This window comes from Eurosta solidaginis, chromosome 2 (genome assembly GCF_040869045.1).
Source record: "Eurosta solidaginis isolate ZX-2024a chromosome 2, ASM4086904v1, whole genome shotgun sequence".
Taxonomy (NCBI): Eukaryota; Metazoa; Arthropoda; class Insecta; order Diptera; family Tephritidae; genus Eurosta; species Eurosta solidaginis.
Window position 1 is genome coordinate 200,507,582 of NC_090320.1, and position 13,919 is coordinate 200,521,500.

A 13,919-nucleotide genomic window follows, 5' to 3' on the forward strand; every position below is an offset into this window, starting at 1 on the left:
TCACGTTTTTACGTGACGAATTATACGATCACGGATGTTACGATTTGGCTCCTGAATTTGAACGCTAGCACGAATCAGTTCTTTGAGTTGACGTAATATGAAGTTTATCAAAATCTTTCATCGAATTAAATACACAACGCCTGCGGATAGCGACGACTATTTTGTACAATTGGAGTACCAATATTTATATCAGCTTAGGGTCAACACTGTGAATTAAAAGTATAAGTGTTCTAGTAAAAATATCAGCATTTCTTGTAGGGTAAGAGCCCGAAGATAGACAAATGTATTCCGAAAGACAATTTTGAGGTTTTGATTTATGGGTTTGGACTGTAATCCTCATTTGGAGTTTTTATGCCGCCAAAAAATGTTGTTGCACAATGTTATTTATCAAAAAAAATTGTGTGACATTTTTTATAAAAATACGTTTTCTTTTATATTCTATCTACAGCGAGGGTCAAGCAATTTGGATGGATGAAAATATACGTTTCGGTAAAACCGATAGCTGCAAAACATTCAATAATCCGCCGCTCTGTCCAACTGGTGATTTTGAAATACGTGTGCTTGAAGTATATGGTTTTGATGGCGCTTAAAGTGATTGTACGCATACAGAAAAACACACACACAACACATATGAATGAAAGAAATGCAAATTAAACATGTAAACATACACACCTTTCCAAAATATGTATGTGCCACTTATTGTAAAGCATTTGCTGCTTGTAATGGCTCAATCCAGGCGCTTAAAGCGTTAAATTGTGTTTCTTTGTTGTTATTTATTATGTCGTTTTGAAGACAATAAGAGTTCCATTAGAGACTCTTTGATTGCTTAAAAGTATAGTAATGGGGTTAAAGACGGAAAAATGTTGTAAGCAGCACAAACTCCCCACACCTATAGCACGGCGCCCTTAATACAAAAAAACGAAATGAAAGCATGTACAAGTTTTTTTTTAATGTTTAATGCAAAAAAAAAAAAATAAGAAAATTGCCCGCCGAGTAAGTCTTCTTTTGAATGTTGATACACAAATGCATTGAGGAGCATCAACTATGTATGCAGGTGGAGTGAGTTCCTTAAGGCGCAGTATTTTTTCGTATATCCATATACATTTAAAATTTATAATTACATTTATATGTACTACATATACCTATCAATATACATGCATTAAAAATTAAACATTTGGCTAAGTAGAATGCCAATTTGCGCTAATTTATAAATGATGGTAGGAAGAAAAAAAACAATAATACAATATATATTCATATATACATAAATATATATATCTAAATATGTAGTTGTAATAATAATTTATGTAAACTAGTATATTATATATATTGTTGTATGAAAGTAAGCAGCATAAATCGAAGAAAATACTCTGTGAATCTTTAAAGTAAATTGAAAAAAAAAAGAAAAAAAATTGGAAATCAAAAGTCAGTGTGAAAGAAGAAAAAAAAATAACTTGAAATAATAAATTATATAATGTTGACAAATAATATATATATATATATATAAATGTTTGTATACATGTTGAATACGTTGGAAAATTTAGTATAGGCAGGCTTAAGTTTAGCAGCGCAAAGTTTTAAGGAATAATAGAATGAAGTTAAAAGAAACACTCAGCATACCGATATACACCCTCATAATAAGCTCATTAATATGCCGTTAATTTTGGAATTATGTAATGCCGTTAAAACGGGAATATGTTAAAGACAAAGACCGTTTTTACCGTCTTTAGTTTATCGCTTATATATAAGTTGTTGTTATATAGAAGATGTATATTGGAACGTTCGTTCTCCCGAACGAAAATCGACACTGATGATGGCACAACGCCTAAACCGGTTTGTCTCAAAACCAAATTTGACAAGGGATGACGGAAAATCGTTCCAATATACATTATTTATCCACCTTGTCGGAAATCAGCAAAACAAGATAAGTCAGTTATATAGAAGCTTCGCGTCTCAGTTAATTGCAAAGGAAAAGTGTAAACAAAAGTCAGCTGTATGGCTAGTTTTCGTGTATTCACGATGAATTTTTGCGAATTGTTCTACACAATGTCATAATTATCGATTAAACCGGGGATTGGCCACCCTGTTTTGGCGAAAATGAAAATGTGAATTGAGGCTATCTGAAAAATTGCTATCCCGCAGATAAAATCTAACTTAACTGGATATAGTGAAAACGGCCATAAGAGAATAAATTAAGACGTTTACATGCGCCCAACTTTGGGTACTTGCTCAAGCATCTATATTTTTGTTGAAACGTAGGCGCATTATAATAAAAGTAGGTCAATTTGAAAGCAGAAATATATAAGTTCTACTGTTTACTTAGCTTTTTCTAAAACACGTTCGCATTTTTCTTTAAATGCAATTGGATCTTCTGAAATATATTTCGGTTTTGCTAAAATACTTGTGATTAAGATGTAGAGTTTTCAGACCTTAAACCGCTTTTGTAATGCTATTAAAAAATGTACATGTTATGTTATAACAAATAGTTTTCTTCCCCTAATGTTTTTCACTACTACCGTGCAGATTTTCAACAGCGAATTGTGAAGTTCAATAATTTTGTATGTTGTGCTTTCATTGAGACAGGTTTTCCTTTTTTCTTATTGTAGTATTTTTAGTTGAAATATATTATTACAATGTTATACGAAAAGCTTGTATTTAAGAATTTAAACTAAATACCTCAATTAAAAGTAGGCCCTAATCAGTTCATTTCTATTGAAATATGGCTGTGTAGTCAAAGCTTTTCAAATTACTAGCGAAATTTTGCAAACAAAGCGCCAACGTATTAAATGTTTCAAAACAAAGCGTTAACCGTGAACATTTTCAAAATGATGCATTCAGTACTACAACAAAAATTCGAAACAATTCAAACTCAAAATCAGATCTTGGACAAATAAGCCACACAAATTCACGATACAATGATGAATTTTCATTATGGCGAGTTTTTGGAACACAAACCCATTTTATTTTTGTTGAACAAACGAAGTAAATTTTTTTTTACAAAGTATTCGCAGCTTAGGTATTTTGGCGCATAACGTTACCAAATATTTAGTTTATTTGTGATCAGGCTGTATAATAACCTCAAGAGTACAATGATAACAATTTATCACAAAATAAGTCCAATAACTCTGGAATGTTTTATAAAATTTCTGTAATCCAATGTTTTTAGCTTGTAGTGCAAATTTAAGCGGGAATCGAGCTATAAAACGGTTTCAAATGTGAACTTAGAAAAAATAAATTAAACCTTCAAAAAATATTCATGGTTTTAAAAATTTTAAACTTTATCATGGAAATGCGACACATAAGTTCAGTCATTAAATTTCGAATTTCGAACATTGGTTTTAGATATACAGAAATGAAAATTATGATTTGAAAAATTACCTCGAACATTAAGTTTTGGCAAAAAGCGTGAAAACATAGTAAATATGGAATTGACCACGCGTCTTAGCTATGCAACAAGTACTTTGTATTATATAAATTTCGAATTTAATTTTTTTGTTTGGAATTTCAAAAGAACTATACCTACATATATTGTAATTTGATTATTACAAATAAGACATATAAATTCGTACATTGGCTTCGCAAGTATCGAATCAAATTCAACTTTGATTCGGTATAATTTATTAAGGTTTAAATTCGAAAATCACATCTACAAATTATTCTTCAAATTAAATTTCAAAGGCGTGTTTAACAATAAGCTTTGGAAAACTATGTTCATATCTAAGAAAATAAAATAAAAAAGTAAATGATGATGATGAAATTTCGAATTTAATACGAGTCCGTCCACTGAGTTGACACAGTATCAAAAGTTTTTATGAATTGAAATAGTTCAACACCTAGGTAAAGCAAAAACAGTTTTGCAAATTTGGAATTTCGAGAAATAAATTTCGAGGTTGTAAATTTTAGTTTTAAAATTTTTATTTACATATTTCGAGGTTTATGTTTAAATTCCTTTATTTGGTTTGAATTTGATTCGAACAAAAACTAAGTAAAGCAAGTTCCCTCCAAGTGAGTTAAGCTTTAGGTAAATATTTAACTTTTGTTTAGCCTTGCAGAGAAAAATTATAAATCGTTTAATAAAGCTAACTAAGAGTTGACGGGTCTCCAAAAGTTGAATTGTATTGCCCTTAGCATACGCAATGAGAGCACAATTATGCTATGGAATGTTGTGAAAGTAATGCAACGTTGATATAGCAATCAAAGTAACTTTAAAATTGGAATTTAAGGGTTTTTGAGAAATTGCAAAAAACTGTACTAGAGGACTTTGCCCAGATTTAATTTTATGCAGTCAGAATAAAAGCCATCTGGGATTTACTATTTTGCGGCCATTGCCATTCAAAGAAAATAATCAGATAATAGTGAACGGTGGTTTATTGAAAACCTACTTCTAGTTAGCTTGTAGCTACCTTCATTTCCTGCTGGGAAGCTGTCAAATAAGTATAATTTTATACGAATGTCGATCGAAAAAATGCAATGCGTCATCGAAATGAGTGTGAAATGGAAGCTGTGAATGTACAAACTGATTTCGACAATTTTTCAATTGTTCCCTTTTTTTTTTTGTTGCATATACATACATACATATGTACACTGTTAAATATTACAATTCGCTAATAAGTATATATATGTGAATATTGTATTCTAGCTGTTAAAATTTGTTGCTATAAAATTATTAAAAAAAATATGAGTGAGGAATTGCTTAACCAACAACAAATGCACATATACCCGGCTTAAAATCGACATAAAGTCGGCTCTAAAGTAAAGTATCGACTTAATTGAAGTATTTGAAAATAAATTCCAAACAACTTTAAAATCGACTTGGTTAAATTTTGTTGGGTCCAGTGTATTAATCTGAATTGTTAATTGGTATATTAAATAATGTATATTTATATGATGCTCATTATTGTGTTACCCAAATTTTCATTATTTTTTTATGTTTTCTTTTTTCTTTATTGTATTATACATAGATATATATGTACATACATAGTATACATCTTAGTTATCTTATTTTAATAAGTTTTAGTTTCATCTATGTTATATAATGACTTGTTGTATGTATAAAAATGAGACAAGATTGAAATGCTAATTTGCATTAAAATGGACTGCTCAATTTTTTCGAGCGCACTAACAAATGTAACACTCACACACACACACACACACACACACACACACACACACACACACAAACACAAAATACATGTATGTATGCATATAAATTACAAATCAAAATAAGCATTATTAAGCTTAAAGCAAATAAATTTAACAATAAAATAAAAAAATAAAATATTCAAATGTATGCATATAAATATTGATGCAAATTTCATTATCTAATCATATGAATACGAATTAATATTAAATAACAAACGAGAAAATTATAGATATGATGCATAAAATATATAAAGAAGAAATACTTTTGAGTGATATAATCAAATGTTGTTTTCTTAGTTAACTAAGTTTATAAGAGATTTACTTTATAGTTATTAATTTAAATCTACATGTATGTATTGATGTTGTAGAGAAATAAATGAAATAATATGTGAGAATTAAAGCAATGCATGGAATCGTCGCCGAAAAGTATAAGCATGTTAGCTAAGAAGCGCCTAATAAGCAGTATAGAGGGCAACTCCCTTAGAGCACACCTCAAGTTGCTCTAACTGAATATAGCAGGCTTTCCTGCTTTTTCAAATGGCATAAATATGTTATGTCCATGCCAGAACCATACAAGGTGACAGCGTGGGGACATACCTACAAACATAAATAAAAATTTCAAGTACTTCGTTTTTGTAAATCGATTGACTAATGTCGAAATCTTACAGCGCCGGAAGTTGATGAATCAAATCATATTAAAAAAGTAGAAATCATCTCTCGCCGTTCTGCCACCTTGTATAGTTCCGCCATGGTTATGTCACTTGAAGCATGTACTGGTTTAGCCGGTTTACACTTTTAGGTGACGAATTATGATTTGATATCTGCAACGAAAGTTAAGATAAAATATTTTGAAGGCAAGCAAGAACTGATAACGGAGATGAAGAAAACAAGTTTAAAAAAGGTATAGTAAATTCGCCTATTGATAGCGCATGTTGTTGCTGTAGCAGTGGTTTCACTGAAATGACAGTCCTTGGTCGGGAAAAATCCCGAGTTGTTGTTGTTGTTGTAGCGATAAGGGCACTCCCCGAAGGCCTTGGGGAGTGTTGTCGATGTTGATGGTCCTTCGCCGGATGCAGATGCGGTACGTTCCGGTACCAAGCCCGACCATCTCGGGAACGATTTGTTATGACCACATGCCACCTTCTAGGTCATACCGCCCTCCCACCCCTAGATCCACGAGGAGTTCGGGGTCGCCGGAGCCTCGGTTGTTAATGTAACAGGATTCGCCACGGATAGGTGAGGTTGACAATTGGGTTTGGAGAAGCTATATATTGCGCTGGCAACCTGAAAGGGTTGCGCTACACAACCCCTTGAATTTATTTTGCATTTTAGTCGCCTCTTACGACAGGCATACATACCGCGGCTATATTCTAACCCCCTAACCCGCTGGGCGTAAAAACTAAATTAGATCTAAAAATCCCGAGTCACTCCGGTACATAGGACCGACTACCTTGGGGAGCGAAAATTGCTTCTAAATTGATAGCGCATCCATTGCCTCAGTGAAATGTATCCTTGCGCTATTATACCAGCATTGACGCAGATACATGTGATCATATACCACCAAAGACGTTAGAATACAAAGATGTTGCATGGGCGAAAAAGTCTAGTAGGACACTACCACTGTCTGTATTTATTATTTAACAATTATTTGTAGATTTTTTATTCAGCTAATCAGTTCAGAACTTTTATTTTTATACCTTTATATTAAGTCGCTTTCATGTTTGTCCCCTCATTTCCATACGAATTTTTGACCCACGGAAAAGTCTTTTTCGGTAACTTCCCGTTGAGCTAGACACTTGATACTTAGAGCATAGTTCAGATCTGGGAGACATTACAATGCAAGTGAAAAAAATCCGCTAGGTGGCGCACGGATCGAGATATACAGAAAATTAATTTTACAATGGAAATTTTGTGATCGACTTTTAACTAACTTCTCGGTGATCCAGAGACTTGAAATTTAGCACATAGTTTGCGAGTCGATGGCACTACAATTCGTGGAAAACAAAATGCCGCCAGGTGGCAGACGAATCGAGATAAACGAAAATTCCTGAAAATCCCTGAAAAAACACGGAATCTTGCGATCGATTTTCAAGCAACTTCCCGGTAAGCTAGAGACCTCAAACTTGGGTCGTGAGTCAGAACCCGGTGACAACGCAATATTTGATCAAAAAAATTTCGCTATGTAGCGCATGGATCGAGATATTAAGAAAATTAGTTTTAATTTGGCAATCTTTCAATCCATCCCGGTTACCTAGAAACTTGTAACTTAGCACATAGTTTGCGAGTCGATGGCATTACAATTCGTGGAAAAAAAAGTGCCGCCAGGTGGCAGACGAATCGAGATAAACGAAAATCCCTGAAAAAACGTAGGGAATCTTGCGATCGATTTTTAAGTCGCTTCCCGGTGAGCTAGAGACCTGAAACTTGGACCGAGAGTCAGAACCTGGTGACAATGCAATATATGATCAAAAAAATTCGCTAGGTGGGGCATGGATCGAGATATTAAGAAAATTAATTTTGATTTGGGAATCTTTCAATCCATTTTTAACTAACTTCCCGGTGACCTGGAGACTTGAAACTTGGCTCACAGTTCGAGGATTGGTGACAATACAATTTATAGAAAAAAGTTCCGCTAGGTGGCGTGCTAATTGAAATAACTACAAATCGCTGAAAAACGAGGGGAATCTTGCGATCGAATTTTGAGTAACTTCCCGGTGAGCTAGAGACTTGGAACTTGGGCCGTGTGTCAGAACCCAGTCACAATGCAACATTTGATCAAAAAAAAAAAAATCGCTAGATGGCGCACGCGGATCGACATGATAAGAAAACAAATTTTAATTTGGGAATCTTTCAGTCCATATTTAACTAACTTCCCGGTTACCTAGAGACGTGAAACTTGGCACTTAGTTAGAGGCCTGGTGACAATACAACTTATAGAAAACAAAGTTCCGCTAGGTGACGCGCTAGTCAAGATAACTGCAAATTCTTTAAAAACGGGGGGAATCTTGAGACCGATTTTTAAATAACTTCCCGGAGAGCTAAAGACCTGAAACTTGGGCCGTGAGTCAGAACCCGGTGGCAATAATCATAATAATAATACCTAACGGATTAATACCCTCCAAAGCCCGTCCAACCAACGCGAGGGGCGCATCCGCATGACGCGCGGATTTGTTTTTGCTTTTGCCGAGTCGTTGATAGGCGGAGGTTTGATAAGCGTTGAGATCTAAAACTGCTCAGCTACAGAATAAAAATCATCAGCTGAGTATTATAAATAACAGTTAGAAATTATGCATATACTACATTGTTAAGTACGTGAACTTTTTAGTACGTAAAATTTTTTTTTTTTTTTTTTTTTTATTACGAGTTAAGATAGGATAGGACAGTTTTCTTTATGGTAAAAAGTGAATCCGTTATATCAAATGAACTAGAATGAGTGTTGAAATCATTTAACTCGAAATTAGTTCTACACTGCCTCAAAAGAAGAGGTTTGTAATGTCTTGACACTCGTGATGGGACGTTAAAGTTTGCTTCGTTTAAGAGAATTGGGCTAGAAATCAATCCATTCAGTAGCTTAGCTAAAAATATTACGCCTAGCATTTCTCTACGACTTGCAAGAGTTAGAAGATTGATAAGCTTCAACCGACTACTATAAGGGGGAAGATTATACGCAGAGTCCCACTGAAAATTTCTTAAAGAGAAAAGTAGAAATTGTTTTTGTACTGATTCAAGTCTATCTGCATGAACTCGATATATAGGATTCCAGGCTATTGATCCGTTTTCTAATATTGGTCTAACTGAAGTGGTGAAAAGTGCTTTAGATACATAAGGGTCACTAAATTCTTTGGACCACCGTTTCACGAATGAAAGAACACCTCTAGCCTTATTGACAGTACCATTAATATGAAGGTTGAAACTAAGTTTAGTATCTATCGTGACTCTCAAGTCCACAAAATAGTTTACTGAAGAAAGACAAAAATTATTAATTGCATAAGAGGCAGCTGGCAAAGATCCCCGAGAGAGGGACATGAATTTACATTTATTGAGGTTAAGTGGCATTGAATTCACGTTGCACCAGGTAACTAGGCAGTTTAAGTAAATCCTCTTGAAGCAAGGGACGTTCTTCGGTAGACGCATAAGACTTAAAAGTTTTACATCATCGGCATACATTAGGATTTTGGAATATTTTATTGTGGTACAAATATCATTAATAAATAGCAAGAACAGAATTGGACCTAGATGACCGCCCTGTGGGACGCACAGTGGCGCCTCTGCCGTTAAAGCATGGCAAAAATCAAAAAAAAAACATGAAAGCGTTCGCTAAATCTAATACATGCTTCTAATAGATATATAAATATAGTTTACCAGGTAGATCCGCTCAAAGTTGACCAATTTTCAAGATTGGGAAAAATTTGAAAATTTTCTTCTTTTTCGTTGTATTTAAAATGGTTTTGTGAGTAAATAAGGCGGCCGGTTGTCGTTTTCTTGTATAGCAATTAAAGATAATTTAATTTAGGATTGAAACAAAAAAAATGTTTTTTTTTGTTAAAAATTGGCGGATATACCTGTTTTTCGAAATGCCTATTTTTAGGCCCTTTATAAAACTTTGATGGAAAAAAAATGTTAAAATATGTGCTCCGTCAAATTAACAGTGGTTATTTGTGAAATATTCAGTTACCCAAATTCATAAAGCCTACCTGCGTCCAGCTGCAACTTCACTTTTTACATCAAATAAAGTTAAACAACCTTGGGCATAAATACGCGCCTGAGCAGGTATATATAATTCAGTACGGCCGTAAGGTCGTTTTTGTTATTGGAACTTGTTAACAACATAAATTTTTTTAGTTACGAATTGTGTACCTGAAATTCATTTTATAATTTGAGTAGGTATATAAAGCTATCCATCATACAATGCACGTTATCATTCGTCTTTTGGAGATTAAGGAACTAAGAATTCTGTTTACTTAAATAAAGTGAATACTATTTTTAAATATAGTTCACAGTTTAATATTTAGTCAGATACACTCGAAGCCAATTCTAATATGTAGCTAGAAATCTCGAAACTATTTGCGGTGTTTAAATCTACAAAGTCAAGACGGGACTTCGTTGAGGCTATTATGAGAGAATTAGCGAGTGAAACAAGCATTAAAGAAAAGGAAGGCCTGGAAGACAAAATTGGTTTACAATACATTATGATAGAAAGAAAATGGAAGGACGTCTATCGTAACAATTCAAAATTTCTAAGTAAGCATGAAAAGTGGCTAGCTGACAAAACTTTTTTGGACGAAGAAACGCCTAGCACGTCAACCAATCCAACTAGGAGGGAGACTAACAAAACCCATAGAAGAGTGTTCTACCTACACAAGGAAAAGAAAGCTGTCTGATACCACAAAAGCTATGGCCATGACTGATCTTTCGGAAGCACTGGCTATTAAATATAAAAAAGACGAAGAAAACGTGAAGTCTCATATAACAGAAGCAGTTGCGGTAGCAAGTCCAATGCGACTGATGAGGATCAAAAACAGCATTCCCACACTACCAAATGCGTTACCTAGGAAATACACTCCCGAAGAAGCTTTGGCGCTGTTTATAGATCTCGGTTTAACGAAGAAAAAATATACCATATTGCGTGAGTCATTATTGCAATGTAATGCCGATATTTTACCTGGATACAAAAAAAATTAGTCAAGCCAAGAAGCAGTTCCTCTAAGTCCCAAAATAACCGAAGTATCAGCTGAAATTGAGCTACAAAACCTAATGGATCATACGTCTAGACGACTACCTCAAAGTTTAACTGAAGAAAGTTTGAAATCACTGCCAAAGGAGCTAGCATTGATAACTAAGTGGGGCAAAGAATAAATGTAGACGATGAAACAATTACAGATAGTCAGGGCTGTCATGGAATCCAAGTCGGTTTTGAGTTTTGTCGGAATTACAAACCAATATTGATTTAAATTGGTGTCATAAAACCGTATTGGTTTTGCTCTTTTCGAATGTAAATAAAAGCGATGTTCGAATCAGCTGTTTTGCAGTTTTATCGGTACACCGGCAATTTTGATGTTAATTTTTTTGGCAAAATTTTATAAAATAATTGTTTTGTGTATCTAAAGAGAAATAAACAAATTTATTGACATCAAAATGGCATCAGCAGTTGTAGCATTTATGTTATTGGAAGAAGAAAGTTGCGAGAAGGTCAAAAGGAAAATTTCAGAGATCGCAGCAATCCATTTGAGTTGCCAGAGCCGACGTAATTAAAAATATTTCTTAATGTGGGTTTATAAATATTTATAGTGTATTTGCAGTTACATTGCATACTATCGCATAAACAAAGAGGCTTTCCGAATGGTATTGGACACCATTGAAGGACGCTTAACTCACTCGAAAGTTCTGCCAGTGCTGCAACTAGCAGCTACGTTACGATTTTTAGCTCAAGGACCCTATGAAAGATCAGTTAGCAAGTTTTCTAGCATGAGTGTAGGTAGCAGCACGGTGTCAGCGATTTTAGATGATGTGCTTCGTGAAGCCCTTCGCAATATCTGGATGTTTCTCCAAATACTGTTTTGCATTGAATTTTTATCCCCTATTAAGAATGAAAATATATGTAAATTTACATTTATTTTTATAAAATAAACCTTTATTTACTTAAATTTTTAGAAAATATTCAACTGCAAGAGAAATACAACTATGAAAAAAAGAAATCCAACAGCATTTAACTGATTGTATTGTTTCCGATAGCAAAATCGATATTATCGGATTCTGTGACACCTAAAACCGACACTAATTCCAATTCGAACAATAAACCGATAACATTGGATTTCATGACACCAAAGTAATTTTTTTGTCGTTTTTAAATCCGATTCCGACAACAATTGGATTCCATAACAGCCCTGAGTAATATGTTTATGGCTTCTAATGTTCCATTACAACTAAAAGATGAAGCTTCAGAACATTGGAAAAATCCACGTCCATCATCAACTATATTGTGCCGCCCGATATTATTTAAATACGTGAAGGAGTCTTCGGAACTCATAAAAGCTACAGTGAGTGATATAAAAAATCAAATTGCCAAATTAGAACCAACAATAATTGAAATTGAAGAGGGAAATATCATTACAATAAAGCCGATGGAAAAGTTTTGAACTTAATAACAATCACGACATCTACAATTAAATGTCCAATTTGTAAGAAGAGCCAAAAGGACTTTGAAAATCTTGATGATTCAATAACTGACGAACTAAATTATGAGTATGGAATATCTCCTTTGCATGCTAGGATAAGATGTATGGAATTTGTTTTGAAGCTGGCTTATACACTACCACAACAAGGAGAAGTTTTCGACGACAATACAACATGTAAGGAGAAAAAAAAATAATTCGGGATGCATTCTATAAAGAGATTGGCCTTAGAGTTGACTGTCTAAAGTATGGATACGGAAATACAAATGATGGTAACTCCTCAAGAAGATTTTTTGAAAACAATGAAGTGACTGCTCGCATAACAGGAGTTGGTAGAGATATTGTGAAAGGATTGGGAGTAATTTTAAATATTTTAAACTGCCATGAACCAGTTAATGGACTCAAATTTGGAGAATATGTATCTAAACTACAGAGTTGGTGCATCAAAAGTATCCCGAGAAGAAACTTACACCAACGGTACATAAAATTTTAGCACATGGAAAAGATTTAATAGAGTACCAGCGCTTACCATTAGGAGAATTGTCTGAAGAAGCTCAAGAATCTAAGAACAAGGACTACAAAAGATATAGATGTATAAACACCTGCAAAGTATCACGAGTTAGACAAAACGAAGACCTTTTCAACATGTTAGCTATCTCTTCTGATCCGGTCATATCATCTATGAGGTATGTAAGAACACAAAAGGATCTTACAGATGGTTGCTTTGTTAGATATATGTTCCAGTGACGATGACTATGTTAAGATAAAATAAGTTTCTCACTTCTTATCACAACAATGAAAAAGAGATTTACTAATCAATTTTGTTACTTTATTGAAAAATAAGCTATCTATGTACAAGTTAATTTTTTTATTTCAAATAAAAGAATTAATTAATTAATAATTTATAAATATATACTTTTCGTTATTGCATTTCTCTAAAGTTTATCAAATTTTTTTAAAGCTTAGCAGTACGTCAATCGAGTTTGGTACAAATAGGTAAAGCGGTTACTAAGATCAAACTTATTAGCATAAATGGGCAGTGCCACTCCCCTTTTCCAAAATTCGTTGGCTGTTTAATCTCTAGCTCAAATAAAATTTCATTGAACCACTTTCAATAACTTTTAGTTAGTAATAAAATACATATTTGGCTTGTAAATTAAAAAAAAAACATGTAAAATTTTACGATGAATTTTGAAGCACCTTGTTATTGTGGCTCCAAAAACGGACATTTGAGTTTTATAAGAGTATTGCCATTTAAAAGAAACAATACGTCTATCGATTTTGGTAGTTATTGATTACGTGACAAATCTCATTTAATTTTTTTTTATTTTTTACTAAAAACACTGTTTTTGAATTTTTCTAAAAATTTTCGACTTTGAGGAATTTTTTAAGCACCCTGTATATGTGAGATTCTGAGCTTTCAAAAAATAAAACTTCAAATAATTGGCTTTCATTTGCATTTTAAATTTTTAAAATATCTTCATTGGTTCAAAAGTTATGATTTTGCAAAGAAATTTTTGCCAGGGGGAACATCAATGACATTAGAAAGAGTATTTTTAAAAATAACTTTTTGCGTTCAACCGCAGAGATACGACGAGATCCACTAGG

The 13,919-nt window shown here is 33.5% G+C and overlaps 1 protein-coding gene across 13 annotated transcripts in view; it reads left to right on the forward strand.

Moving 5' to 3' along the window:
- sky (GTPase-activating protein skywalker) overlaps nt 1-4,395 on the forward strand; it is a 424,014-nt gene extending 419,619 nt beyond the window's left edge. For all 13 annotated transcript variants that reach the window (XM_067766885.1, XM_067766884.1, XM_067766890.1 and 10 more), the window contains one exon: nt 449-4,395. In XM_067766885.1, the coding sequence (XP_067622986.1) occupies nt 449-590 (142 nt within the window). In that variant the 3' untranslated portion in view covers nt 591-4,395. The remainder of the gene's footprint in view (nt 1-448) is intronic.
- Nucleotides 4,396-13,919: the final 9,524 nt, after the last annotated feature.